At 38.2% G+C, this 12,067-nt stretch overlaps 1 protein-coding gene across 6 annotated transcripts in view; it reads left to right on the top strand.

The window, feature by feature from the left end:
* The window catches only part of KIF13A (kinesin family member 13A), a 107,856-nt gene that overhangs the window by 79,124 nt on the left and 16,665 nt on the right, over positions 1-12,067 (top strand). For 4 of the 6 annotated variants that reach the window (XM_027654109.1, XM_027654108.1, XM_027654112.1 and 1 more), the window contains 11 exons: positions 3,157-3,319; positions 3,969-4,109; positions 5,791-5,940; positions 6,450-6,614; positions 7,186-7,359; positions 7,890-8,041; positions 8,156-8,288; positions 8,379-8,525; positions 9,482-9,520; positions 10,824-10,923; positions 11,015-11,141. In XM_027654109.1, the coding sequence (XP_027509910.1) occupies positions 3,157-3,319; positions 3,969-4,109; positions 5,791-5,940; positions 6,450-6,614; positions 7,186-7,359; positions 7,890-8,041; positions 8,156-8,288; positions 8,379-8,525; positions 9,482-9,520; positions 10,824-10,923; positions 11,015-11,141 (1,491 nt within the window). The remainder of the gene's footprint in view (positions 1-3,156; positions 3,320-3,968; positions 4,110-5,790; positions 5,941-6,449; positions 6,615-7,185; positions 7,360-7,889; positions 8,042-8,155; positions 8,289-8,378; positions 8,526-9,481; positions 9,521-10,823; positions 10,924-11,014; positions 11,142-12,067) is intronic. The other 2 variants (XM_027654114.1, XM_027654111.1) reach the window with 1 other exon arrangement.

Below are 12,067 nucleotides of genomic sequence, written 5' to 3'. Positions count from 1 at the left end.
AGGAAGTAGTAAAAAACTTGCCTGACCTTGCGAGTTGAGAAGAAAAAATGGTAATTGGTTAGTTTAAAGTTAACCACCGTAACCATGTAATCACATTAAAAAAAAAAAAGAGAATCTGGAGTGATATCAAGGCTGGGTATTCTGCCAGCCTTCACTTCTCAGTAGTTGTCAGATGTTTCTTAGGAGGAACTGTGCTTTGAACAAGCAGTTTTGCCTCTGGATTTCATGGGTGAATGCTTTACTCTATATAACTATTGAACTACTCGAAGCCTGTACTTTTCTATATTGTAAAAATGAGAAGAATGAGTGCTCTTTGGAGCAATCAGTGAGGAGTCTATAACATTTTGGTGGCACTGCCATTGAGTAGGCAGTTTTCTGAATTATCAGTTTCCTGTGCTTCAGAAGATCCTCTTAGTTATACTTTTTATTCTTTTATAGTTCTAGAAGAGGTTTGGGCTTCTGAAAAAAGGGAAAAAATTGAATCTTCTTAAATAACAAACCAGAAAAAAAATCTTTGAGTGATATCTGCTGTAAAAGCATGGTTACATGTTGCTGAGAGGATGTTTACCAGCCAACCGGCCAGAAGGCAAGAAATCCAGGAAAGAATGGGAAGACTGGAAGTGAAAAATGTGCGAAACAGCCAAGAGTCTGCATTGCACAGAATTTGATTAGTGCTGTTTTAGCTGCTGCTCAGTTGCTGTTGCAAATGAAGCTGAACTCTACCAGATCAGCCAAGAAAATGAATTTGAGAGGTATCAGATGTAGGCATGTGGTTGTATCTGTCAGATCAGCTGGAACACATTGCACAGAGTCTATTCCAGCTTTCTGCTGACTGTGGAAGGACAGATACCTGGGCTGGTGTTAATTCCTGTTGGCAAAAAGTTAACCCTTTGTAACTTCGAACAAATTTAATTTGTTGGGGCAGTGGTGTACTGGACCAGAGGTTTAGTTCAGCTTATTCTGTATCTGGCTTTAGGAGTCCCAGAGACTTGCAGTGATATCTTGTGAGTGTCAGTTGTTTCCCTTGTTTGGCTAAAATGATTGTTTCAGGATTTCATGTCCAATGAGTATTTGCTCAAGTTTCTTCCTTGTTTGGCTTAAATTATTTTTTCAGTATTTCATGTTCAATGAATATTTATTCCAGTTAATACCTAATGGAGCTTGTCATATGTTTCATGCTGTAAGAATTAAAAAATCCTCTCTGAAACTTTTTTTTGTAAGTTTCTGGAAGGGTTCTGGCACAGCTGTATACAGAAAAACACAACTGTAATGAGAACTGCCCATAATAATTGGTTGAGTTACTCATAAATTCTCTTTACAGTCTTAAACCATTCCTCTCTCAAGAATCCAGCTAAGATTGGTACGGGAGCCTCCCCAAGAAGCTTGCCAGATCATGATGTCCCAGATCAAGGAAGGGACTGGCTGTAGCAGGATCCAATGGCTCTTACAGCACTTAGAGATCAAAGCTGCCTTCTCTTTCTCAAGTTAGGCAGCGCTCTCACAGTGGTTGCAGGTGTAATGCACTCTCATAATTTAGTACTTTTTAGTGAGCAACTCCTGGCTCTAGCTTCATTTTCTGGGTGAATCCAAAATTATAGCTGTCTGTGGAATGTGTCACTAGCATGGTCTGGAATTGCTTATCTAGATAGCCTGGATAACAGAAGCAAGAGGCAGTGGGAAAGGAATTTTCCATACAACACCGGGAGCAGATATGGAGGAAGTTGACTAAAAATCCAGCTATCCAAGGAAACCCACCACTGTTGCAAACCTAGGCCAGATAGGGCAGAGGGACAAAACTGCATGTTTTAGCATGTTGAAGGCACTAAAATTCAGGGCTGCTTGCTAATGCTGCTGGCTTTTTACCACTTTGGTATGGTACCAGGGGACCCAGACAGTGCAATTTGAATTAGCCAGGCTGCTTTTGGGGATATTTTGGGGAAAGTTAGCCATTCAAGTAGAATTCTGTTAGTGACTGAGAGGCATATTACCAGTTGTTTGTGGTTTGTACTATAAAGACATGCAAAAGATCTAAGCATATTTGAATAAAGGCAAGTAGGCAAACTTTACCTTTATTCACAGCAAGGCCCAGAAGTTTACTTGTTCCTACTAGATCCACCCATAATATAGGATATTTTGTAGAAATAAAGTGTATGTGCACAACATGTACCATATTTCAGTAGGACTTTGCACAGAAAAGCTAAAAAATTCTACAGGGGAGTGCTGGTGACTGAAATATCTGAAGTTTGATTATCAGTTTTATGAAGATGATGAGACACAGTAAGTGCTGTTGAGATTACAAAGAAAGGCAGAATGAATGGGGGCATTTGTTCAGAGGATAATCGTGATACTTCTAAAAGGTAGATTAAAGATGAGAGTCCCAGGTGAGAGTGTATCTTAGTATACAGGTGTATGTATACAGTGTGTGTCAGAGCAGGCTTGCCAGGTGTTACATTAGAATGGATTTGCTCAGACAGGCCTAAAAATCCTTTTTGGAATTTGTCCAGAGATTATTAACTGTGCAGAGTGCACAAGCTTTAACCTGTGTTCATTCATCTGTTACTTAAAAGATACTTTAGGTACATAGGATGTAAGATTTTTTTTATTTGTAATTTTTTAACATGTTCCCTTGAGATGGCTTAAGTATGTGGAAGGAGGTCTTGGGGTCTGTAGCACTGCAAAGCTGCTGCTGTGATGTAAAGCTGTGGCTTGCAGTGATTGCAGGTTCCAACATCATGATCTGAGGAAAAGCAGGTTTTATCAAGATGAAGTCTTACATGTTGGGACTGATAGTTTCTGTGGAACAGGACTCCAGATTAAAGACAAAGACAGCTGCAATTATTGCATTTCTTGAAAATCAGGAATGTCCCTAGGGCTTTAAACAAATCATCACTCTAACAGCTCCCATATTACTGTGTCCTTTTATTTGGGCATCACTGTGCTAGACTTGCCTTGACAGTAATTTGTTTGTTTAATACGTGATCACTGCTTTTCCTCAATAAAATTGTCTGACAGTGTTTTGTGTTCGCTGACACAGTGCTACAAAGCAATTCTTCTTATACCAGTTTCAGAAAAGTCTTTGTTAGCACCTTTATTTGCAGCTTTCCAATAATAGAAATAGGTTTCTGTGTATTTTTCATGTTACCTACTGTACCACAGGGATGAATTGTTTCGACAGAGCCTGGCTAAACTTCGAGAGCAGATAGTAAAGGCAAATACTCTGGTGAGAGAAGCAAACTTCTTAGCAGAAGAAATGAGTAAACTAACAGATTATCAAGTAACACTTCAGATCCCTGCTGAAAACCTCAGTGCCAACAAAAAGGTAATAATAACAAAGAATGTTGAAAAATGTAGCTTTATGGCTAAACTATGTAGACATACATCATCTAACTTGTAGACATTCATCTAACTTGAGGTGATAACATGTTACTTTTGTTAGATTATGCATAGGCAAAATAGGGCTACTATCTGACTAATACCTTGAAAGTGAATAATTAAGTAAAAATGGGAACATAGCATTAAGTATGGCACTTGCTTTTTTCAAGTGTATAATCACTATATGTGCATGCGTCTTGTGAACAGACATTTGTATTCTGTTGCTGCAGAACCTGCATTTTAGTTACATTTGCAAAAATTAATGGGTTTTCTTAGAACCTGCAATCTTTGTGTCATAAGGGTTTTTACAGTGCTGCTGTAAATGTAATAGCAATTAGGACTATATGCTTGTCATAGAGGATTTGATTGTGTTAATGTTCCCGTGGGAATGGTCATTGTTTGAGAAGGATAAAGAGATCTGGATCCTCAGAGATGTATAGGGCATGCAGTGTCTGAGGACAGAGGTATTATGACTAGCATGAAGAGAGAAGCTGCATGTTCTGTATTTTATTCCATTTTAGGAATGCAATTTGAGTGAAGAGTTAAACTACTTACATGCACCTTTCCTGCAATGATTGTTTTTTCTTCTGATTTAGAGAGGTGCAATAGTAAGCGAGCCTGCTATTCAAGTGAGAAGAAAAGGAAAAGGTACTCAAGTGTGGACTATTGAGAAACTAGAGAACAAATTAATTGACATGAGAGAACTCTATCAGGAGTGGAAGGAGAAAATTCCTGAGGTATTTTATATATTTTCTGAAATGGATCAAAGATTAAGTTTGTTTTCTTTTAACCCCTTTTAATATGTTGTACAGAGAAAGTGCAATGACTTTGTGTATGAAACAGTAGGGAACTGTGTTTTATTTTTAAAAACAAACAAACAAACAAAACTCTAATACAAAACCAACATGACTAATACTAAATATTCAAAATGTCCATGCATAATAAAACACAGCTGTGTCCTGTCTCTCTTGTGTTCTCAGATGTAAGCGTGCTGAGGTCAGAAATAATTGTGCTGAAGTAGACTCATGATACCACTAAGAGCATATGTTTTCCTGGCATAATATAGGTGCCATGCAGATGACCACCAGCTCTGAATGGAAGCAACAAGCTGCATTAGAAATAAAATTATTAAATTGTAGTCAGTATCAAAGCTAGTAAGGATACACTGCTTATATGCACTCAAGGTGCAGAACATATGAGTGGGGTAAAATGTGATTTTGAAATATGAAATATTCTTTAGTTTCATTTGTATAACTTCCAGCCTTAAAGCAGTGAAGAAATCAATTGAAGATACTTAGTCTGCATCAGTATTTCCATCGAAACTAAAACTGGAGTTTCCTGAGAATTTAAGTAGTACATTAGCCTTGGCAGACAAGTGTGAGACTTGTCAAAAGCTTGCTTGTTTACTGGCAAGAGACATGACATTTGGTGTTCCAGGAGACATCATCTAAGTATCCAGGTAGAAGTGCATAGGAAGGATATCTTACTCTCTTGTGGCTGATAAGGAGCACCTAAATTACTTGTATCAAGAATCGATCTCAAATATGTTTGAACAACTGTTGTGCCTTTGTTACATGCTTTGGACGGGACAGTGGGAATCTCTAAAATCATAACACAGGGGAGGTCAAGCACTTCATCTGTGCCATTGAAGACAACGATGATTTTGCTGCTGACTTTAGTAAGAACTGATAGCACATCCTTTGAATACATTATGTCTGCCTGAGCCAGGATCATCCTTTCCATGACCTAAGTCATCCATAATGCATGTGTTCTATGTGCTACATAGAAACACGTAGGTCAAATGCATGTGTTGAGGATGAAAGAGGAGAAGGGAAGGAGCTAACAAATCCACTGAGGAGTGCATATTGTGCTAGGAATCTGCATGAATTCTTTGTGGCTCTGTTTGGGGTATGTGCACAAAATGCTGCAGGTGTGATGTCAGCTCTATGGGAGTAGTAAGAACACTTGTAGGCTTAAGTGGGAATCATCCTGCACCTTCCCTTTTGCCTTGTAGTGGTCCCCAGCAGCCAGACGAGCTTTTCAACCTAAGGATGATTTGTCCTCTCATTTAAAAAGTATAAATGGAGTAGAAAAGTAAGATGAGATATTTTGAAATCAACAGCAACTGTGCTTGCTCACAGTTAAATCTGCTTTGTCTTGACATTGCTAAAAACTGTAGATCATCATATCACTATATCCCTTAGTAAAGAAAGGATCATACAATGTCTTATTTCAGAGATTTAATTTCAGATTTGTAATATGCTTCTAGTTTCTTTCTACTTGTGTAACAGGAAGGAACAGAAATGATTGGTAGTGACATCATTTTTGTACCATGATCTTGTAATGCTATGAGGTTATTTGATTTTCTGTTCCCACGCTGATGACTTTATGACATCGCTTTTATTATCTCTAAAACAGATAAGGAAGCTGATTGGCAAGAGAGGTGATCCCTTTTACGAAGCGCAGGAGAACCACAACCTGATTGGCGTCGCCAACGTGTTCCTGGAGTGCCTTTTCTATGATGTGAAGCTGCAGTATGCTGTGCCCATCATCAGCCAGCAGGGCGAGGTAGAGCTGGGCTGGGCACACCGGGGAACTCCTGTCTGGGATCATAGGGCCCTTTGTGCTGGGAGGCTTCATGTACACTGATGCTTTAACAAGCAAATGGTGCTTGCTGTCTTGTTTCCCAGTGAATAAGTGTGTTTCAAATCACCACATATGTTTTTCCTGTGACTCTTTACAATTGCTAAAATAGTAGAATAAAATTCCTAGTATAAATACAGGTAACTGAGAAAAACCCAGTATACTGAAGTTCTGAAGTGCAGTCCTTACACTGTTACAGTTACCATTTCTGAGGCAGTCCTTACAGTTACCATTTCTGCTGTGTGTGCACTGAAAAATTTTTATTTTTTTTTTTATTATTACTTTCTCCTCTTTCTTAACATTGTTGCTTTTTGTTTGGTAGTCAAAAGCTGTTCAGTGCTGTTTCTGCACACTTCCTAGAGTTAGACATTAAAATGGTAGATATCTAAGTCCCTTGTGCACAGGTTCTTGCTATTTGTCTGGCTTGCCTTTAGGTTGCAGGACGGTTGCACGTTGAAGTAATGCGAGTCACTGGGTCTGTCCCAGAACGTGTAGTAGAAGGAGATGACTCGTCTGAGAACTCCAGCGAGAGCGGGAGCCTGGAAGTCATGGATAACAACGGAGAAATTATTCACAGAGCAAAAAAGCTCTCCTGCAGGGTAAGTGAGAACATGATGAAGTTAAGTTTCAGGCCTCTGTAACTACGTAGTCAGTCTGAGAGTTATCAAGCTATGGAGACTATTCCTTCCTGAAAATTCTCTGAAAAGACGTCTCTTGTTCCACTTCAGTGTAGGACAGTCTTTGGTTGACAGTGGCTGATTTAATTTGTGTTAGTTTCTAGTATATGCAGGCCTACATCTTAAATACTGAACTTACAAGGACTGTCCTTGGCAGACACAGAGGGAGAAACAGTTTTTTCCCTGTAACTGTCTCCTGTGGTTTGTTTGATCATGTAATGTAGTATCTATGGGTGGTGTATGGATTTCATTTCTTCTGTGATAAAGCATTTCTCTCCACTCGAGCTTATCAGCTTCCTCAAAGAAAACATGTACATGGGTTAGATGCATGTAACTGCTTTCCTTGCATCTACATTTCTGTAAATGCAAAATAAGACTTCCTAAATGAGGAAATCCTTACTGTCCTTAAAAATTTTTCTTGGCTGTTGGTCGTCAATTTGCAATTGAAGAAGAAACAATCAAATTTATGACAATATCTGTTTTGTCTCCTCAGGTAAAAATAAAAGAAGCAACTGGACTGCCACCTAATCTCTCCAACTTTGTGTTTTGTCAATACACATTTTGGGATCAATGCGAGTCAACAGTAGCAGCACCAGTGGTAGATCCAGATGTGCCTTCACCTCAGAGCAAAGATGCTCATTTTACAGTGACTTTCTCTCACTGTAAGGTAAGTTTTTTTTATTATGAAACAGTGTTACCAGGAGGAAGGTATGTTTGATATAAACTGTTTAGAATCTGAGCCGTGTTTTGCTGGGGGAAGAAGGAGGGAGTCAAGTCATCTAACCAATGTCTTTTGACTATATTTAAGAATGCCTTAATATTTTGCTTCAGCACTTCTTCAAAACGTAACAAAGGGGAAAAAGTCTTTTAATTAGCGATCTTTTAAATTCAGATATCATCTTTAATGCATGGAGGAAGCTGTAGTTTATATAATGACATCTGATTAAATACTTGTTTGGTAAGCTCAGTAAGCTGTGACATCATTTTAATGGAAATTTTCAAAGCATGAAATGCATAAGCAGGAACTGCTGACATGATGATGTTTTACAACTTTCTCGTCCAGAGTCAAGCTTTATGATGCAAACTGTATTGTCTTACCATGCAGGTAGCTCATTGTTTGGCATGCCCTTACAAACTAGTTGTGGAGATACAAATACATAATTTGATTGAATGTGGTTTGTTTTTCCTTACTGCCAGGACTATGTGGTGAATGTCACAGAGGAGTTCTTGGAGTTCATTTCAGAAGGAGCTCTTGCTATTGAGGTGTGGGGTCACAGATGTACTGGCAATGGCAGCTCTGTTTGGGAAGTTGATTCTCTTCATGCTAAAACTAGGACACTGAGAGACAGGTACAAATAAATTCCAAATGAATGCTTCCATCAACTTTCTAAAAGCCTTCTAATGCTTGTGGTGCACAAAATACTTTGAAGCAACCATTAGTTTTTGGGGGGATGTCTTTTTAGGTGGAGTGAAGTAACTCGGAGAATAGAAATGTGGATTTCCATACAAGAATTGAATGAGATGGGAGAATATACTGCAGTTGAACTCCATCAGGCAAAAGATGTAAACACAGGAGGAATTTTCCAGCTTAGGCAGGTATGTATCTTTTCCCTGTCGTCCTGTTTATGCTCAGATTGATTCTTAATTTTATTCTTAGTTTCTTTCTTTTCTCAATTTCCTGTTCAGGGTCATTCTCGCAGAGTTCAGGTGACGGTGAAACCTGTACAGCATTCGGGGACGTTGCCTCTCATGGTAGAAGCAATTCTTTCAGTCTCTGTAGGTGGTGTGACTGCCAGATCAACCAAACTGCAAAGGGGCTTGGACAGCTACCAGGTAAGGCAGTTAATTTCTCAGTTTGGTTTGGTCTTGTTGTTCTAGACCAACAAAATTCCAAAAGGGACCTTAGCACACCGGTACCTTATTTGCAGTTTTACACGTGTTTGATGTTAATACATATAACACGAGCATATGGTGCTAAATTTGCTTATTTTTTTGCTTATAATTCAACATGTAACTGATAAAGTACCGAATGTGGTGTTCTAATATATATAGGACAGCAGGAAGATGGAAATTGTTTTTACCTTTCTGTGTAGAGGTGATTAATACTAGATTCCTAGTGCTATTAGTTTCCCTTCCTTCCAGAAGGGAAAAACAGGAAAAAAAAAAAATTACTGGAGTAAATGTCTTGTCGTGAAATACCATTTACCTGTTCAAAAAGCACTGAGTTATTTGATCAGAATCAAAAATAGTTGTCACTGAATGGGAAAGGGCTATTTCACGTAGTAGAAAAGTCCTTAAGCAGCATAAATGATTTTAAGCTGCTACTGGACAAATTCATATTGAAAATAAAGCATTATTTTAACAGTGATGGCAAAAAACAAGTGGAATGGCCAACCCAGGGAAGCAAGGTTGTCAGAAGGGCTGCATTCAGTACCACAAGTAATTCTAAACTTAGATACAGATGAAATTGTAAAACTTGCAATTAGTGATCTGCTTGCTCAGTCCTTTTTCTGGCACTGTATTCTGTAGGGTCTTTTTTTTTTTTTTAATGAATATATTCACTAATATTCAAATCACAGCTGAGCTTCTGTAGTCTGTAATGAAAAAAAAAATCTTTCAATCTTTCTACCTGATAATAAGACTTTGGTTATTTGAATGTTGTAATTTTAACATTTTAAAACTTTGTGGCAGAAATGTTTGTATTCGTGTTCTGGGTTATTTCTGTGAGTTTCTGTTGAGAGAAATGCATGTTCTTTTTGTGTTTTACAAAATTTATTTTCTCCTACCAGAAGGAGGAGGATGATGGTGGTGATATGGATAGTTACCAGGTATTGCTGCTGTTGCTGTCAATCCTGCGGCATGGGGCACAGCTAATGCTAATAGCCAGAAACTTTCAAATGAACAAGCCTAATGGAGCAAGCAAAAGCAGCTTTGAAATACACATGTGCTGCGCATTTAAGAGGCTACCTGGGCTATAAAACACTGCTGTTTCAGTTTACCTTGTGACTTTATACTCTTACAGTGTCCTCTCTTCTGTAGTACTCTGCAGTCAGCTCTCCTAACTGGCTACATGAATTGCTATGGGAATAAAAGCTTAAAAACTTTAATTTAGAATGAAAACAGTTACAGTGAGTATCACAGGGAAAAGAACAACCACCTGCAGCTGCAGGCATCTTTTCCAACCAAATTATGCAGCTTTGGCTATTTTGTTTGTTTTATAAAGGAAACATAACCTTTTAAGTTGTGCAGTTTTCTGAAATGCTTGTTGGGAGAGAGAGGGGAGAATGTGAATGGGGGGGTAAATACAGAAGCTTCAGTGAAGCAATTTTTTTTATCTGCACAAAACCTGACCTTGAGCCTGTTTTTCTGTGTGATAAGGCAGTCAGAATTTAGGCAGTATAACAGAAGAGTCATTTTAAAAGGCGACAAAGAGCAGAAGAGGAAATGCCTAAAAAAGTAAAATACATTTCAGACTTCTTCATAGAAGACCTATTTCTAATAGGCAGTGTTACAGAAGTAGAACCAGTTAGGTGAGAATGCTGACATCCCTTAAGATAATGTATTAGGTTTCACAGCAATCTCAAAAATATCATCTAAGGTACTAACTTCTTGCGGGCTGTTTATGCGCTTCCTGGCATATCACAGAGAAGAACGAACTAGATTTTCTGTGATACCACAACGCATGATTGCATGATGGGTTTTGTTTGCATGAGAAATCTTTTAATTGCACTGATGGCAGCTGCTAGCCAATGGAATTTTGTGCAGGTTTAAGGGAGCACTGACCTGTCTAATCTTCAGGAGAATTCATGATCAACTGATGATACCTGATTTTCTTATTCCATATGCTGTTCAAAAGTTTGATTGCCATTTCTGTGATTAGCCTACGGTGTATAATCTGTTCAGCAGCAGAGGCAGTCACATTTTCTTTTCCTCCTGTTGGAATTTTGAAAGCAAATAAACTTCCATTCATGGGTGATGAGGTACTTAATCAGCGTGCATGTCATTTGGGGAAAAAAGTTTTCTGCATTGTGCAAGCCATTTAATATAAATTCTAATTAAGTTACCACAAAATCCACTGCCTTGATTCTTAACCACATAGTCTAATGATTTTCTTATCTCTTTCCATGTTAGGAAGAAGATTTAAACTGTGTGCGAGAAAGGTGGTCTGATGCATTAATAAAACGTAGAGAATACTTAGATGAGCAGATCCAAAAGATCAGCAACAAACAAGGTTTGCACCTTGAAGTCTCTGTCATAAGTATTTTATGCCCTATACTGCAAAAATTGTGTCTCATATGTAATCCTAATATCTTCCACTGTAGAAAAATCTGAGGAAGATATAGAACGAGAAGCCCGGCTGGTCGAGCAGTGGGTAGGGCTGACAGAAGAGAGGAATGCAGTGTTTGTTCCAGCACCAGGCAGTGGAATTCCCGGTGCCCCCGCAAATTGGTATGTTCAGAAAAACCACTGGAGCTGTTAGCTTTTTGTACATAAACATTGCACACTACAAGGTAAAAATCTAAGGATGTTTTAGAGTTTTCTATGTTCTCCTGTAGTACTGTAAACTACACTTACTGGCAGAAGGCTTAGAAAGTCAGGTGCTGGTTTGAATGTGAGAAAGGTTTGTTTAGTTAACATATTGCATAAAGTAGCTCTGAAATAGCTTTCAAGGTTTGAAAATCACTTTTGAATATAACATAGTATTTTTCAGCTTTATGCAATTCTGAGAAAATTATTTTGCAGTTTGATTCCTTTCAGAAAAAGAGGAGTTCAAATATTGATGGTAAACCACGCAATAATTTCATTGATAAGGGATGGGGACAGAAGAAACTCTGATTCCGAAGGATGTATTCTCTCTGATTCATTTGAATTTATAATATATTTTTCTTTTAGTTTCACTTAAATCTGTGTTTTAACTAAAATCACAAAAAGTGAGGAATGAAACATGTTAGATTTTGGAAAGTGTGGACAAGAAATACAGCTCTAGTGAAGGGTACACTGATGTCTCTGATAACACCCAATATCTCTTCTTCATTGGGTGAATGATGCAGTTATAGTCTTTTTCTCACGTTTTTACCTCTCATCCACCTGTGGTCATGTAGCTAAAAGTGTGTTCATTGATATAAAGACTATGCCTTGCCAATAGTTACATATCCAGTTGCTTGAAAGGTTGCTGACCTTTATGTATGAGATGACTTCAACCAGTTACCTTTGTAAGGAACAGAACAGGCCATTTAAAACTTTTGTCCTCACAGCAACTGACATGTGTTGTGCAGTGTGAATTAAGTTTTGGCAAAGCACTTCATTTAGTTCTGTGTGTAGATTTAGCTCCATGTGTGTAGACAAAATATTTTCTGTGCCACACAGACGTTCAG

The sequence above is a fragment of the Corapipo altera genome, unplaced genomic scaffold (genome assembly GCF_003945725.1).
Source record: "Corapipo altera isolate COAL_440 unplaced genomic scaffold, ASM394572v1 60, whole genome shotgun sequence".
NCBI classification, from domain to species: Eukaryota; Metazoa; Chordata; class Aves; order Passeriformes; family Pipridae; genus Corapipo; species Corapipo altera.
Note: the sequence above shows the minus strand (reverse complement) of the source record. Positions and strands in the feature narration are given on the sequence as shown.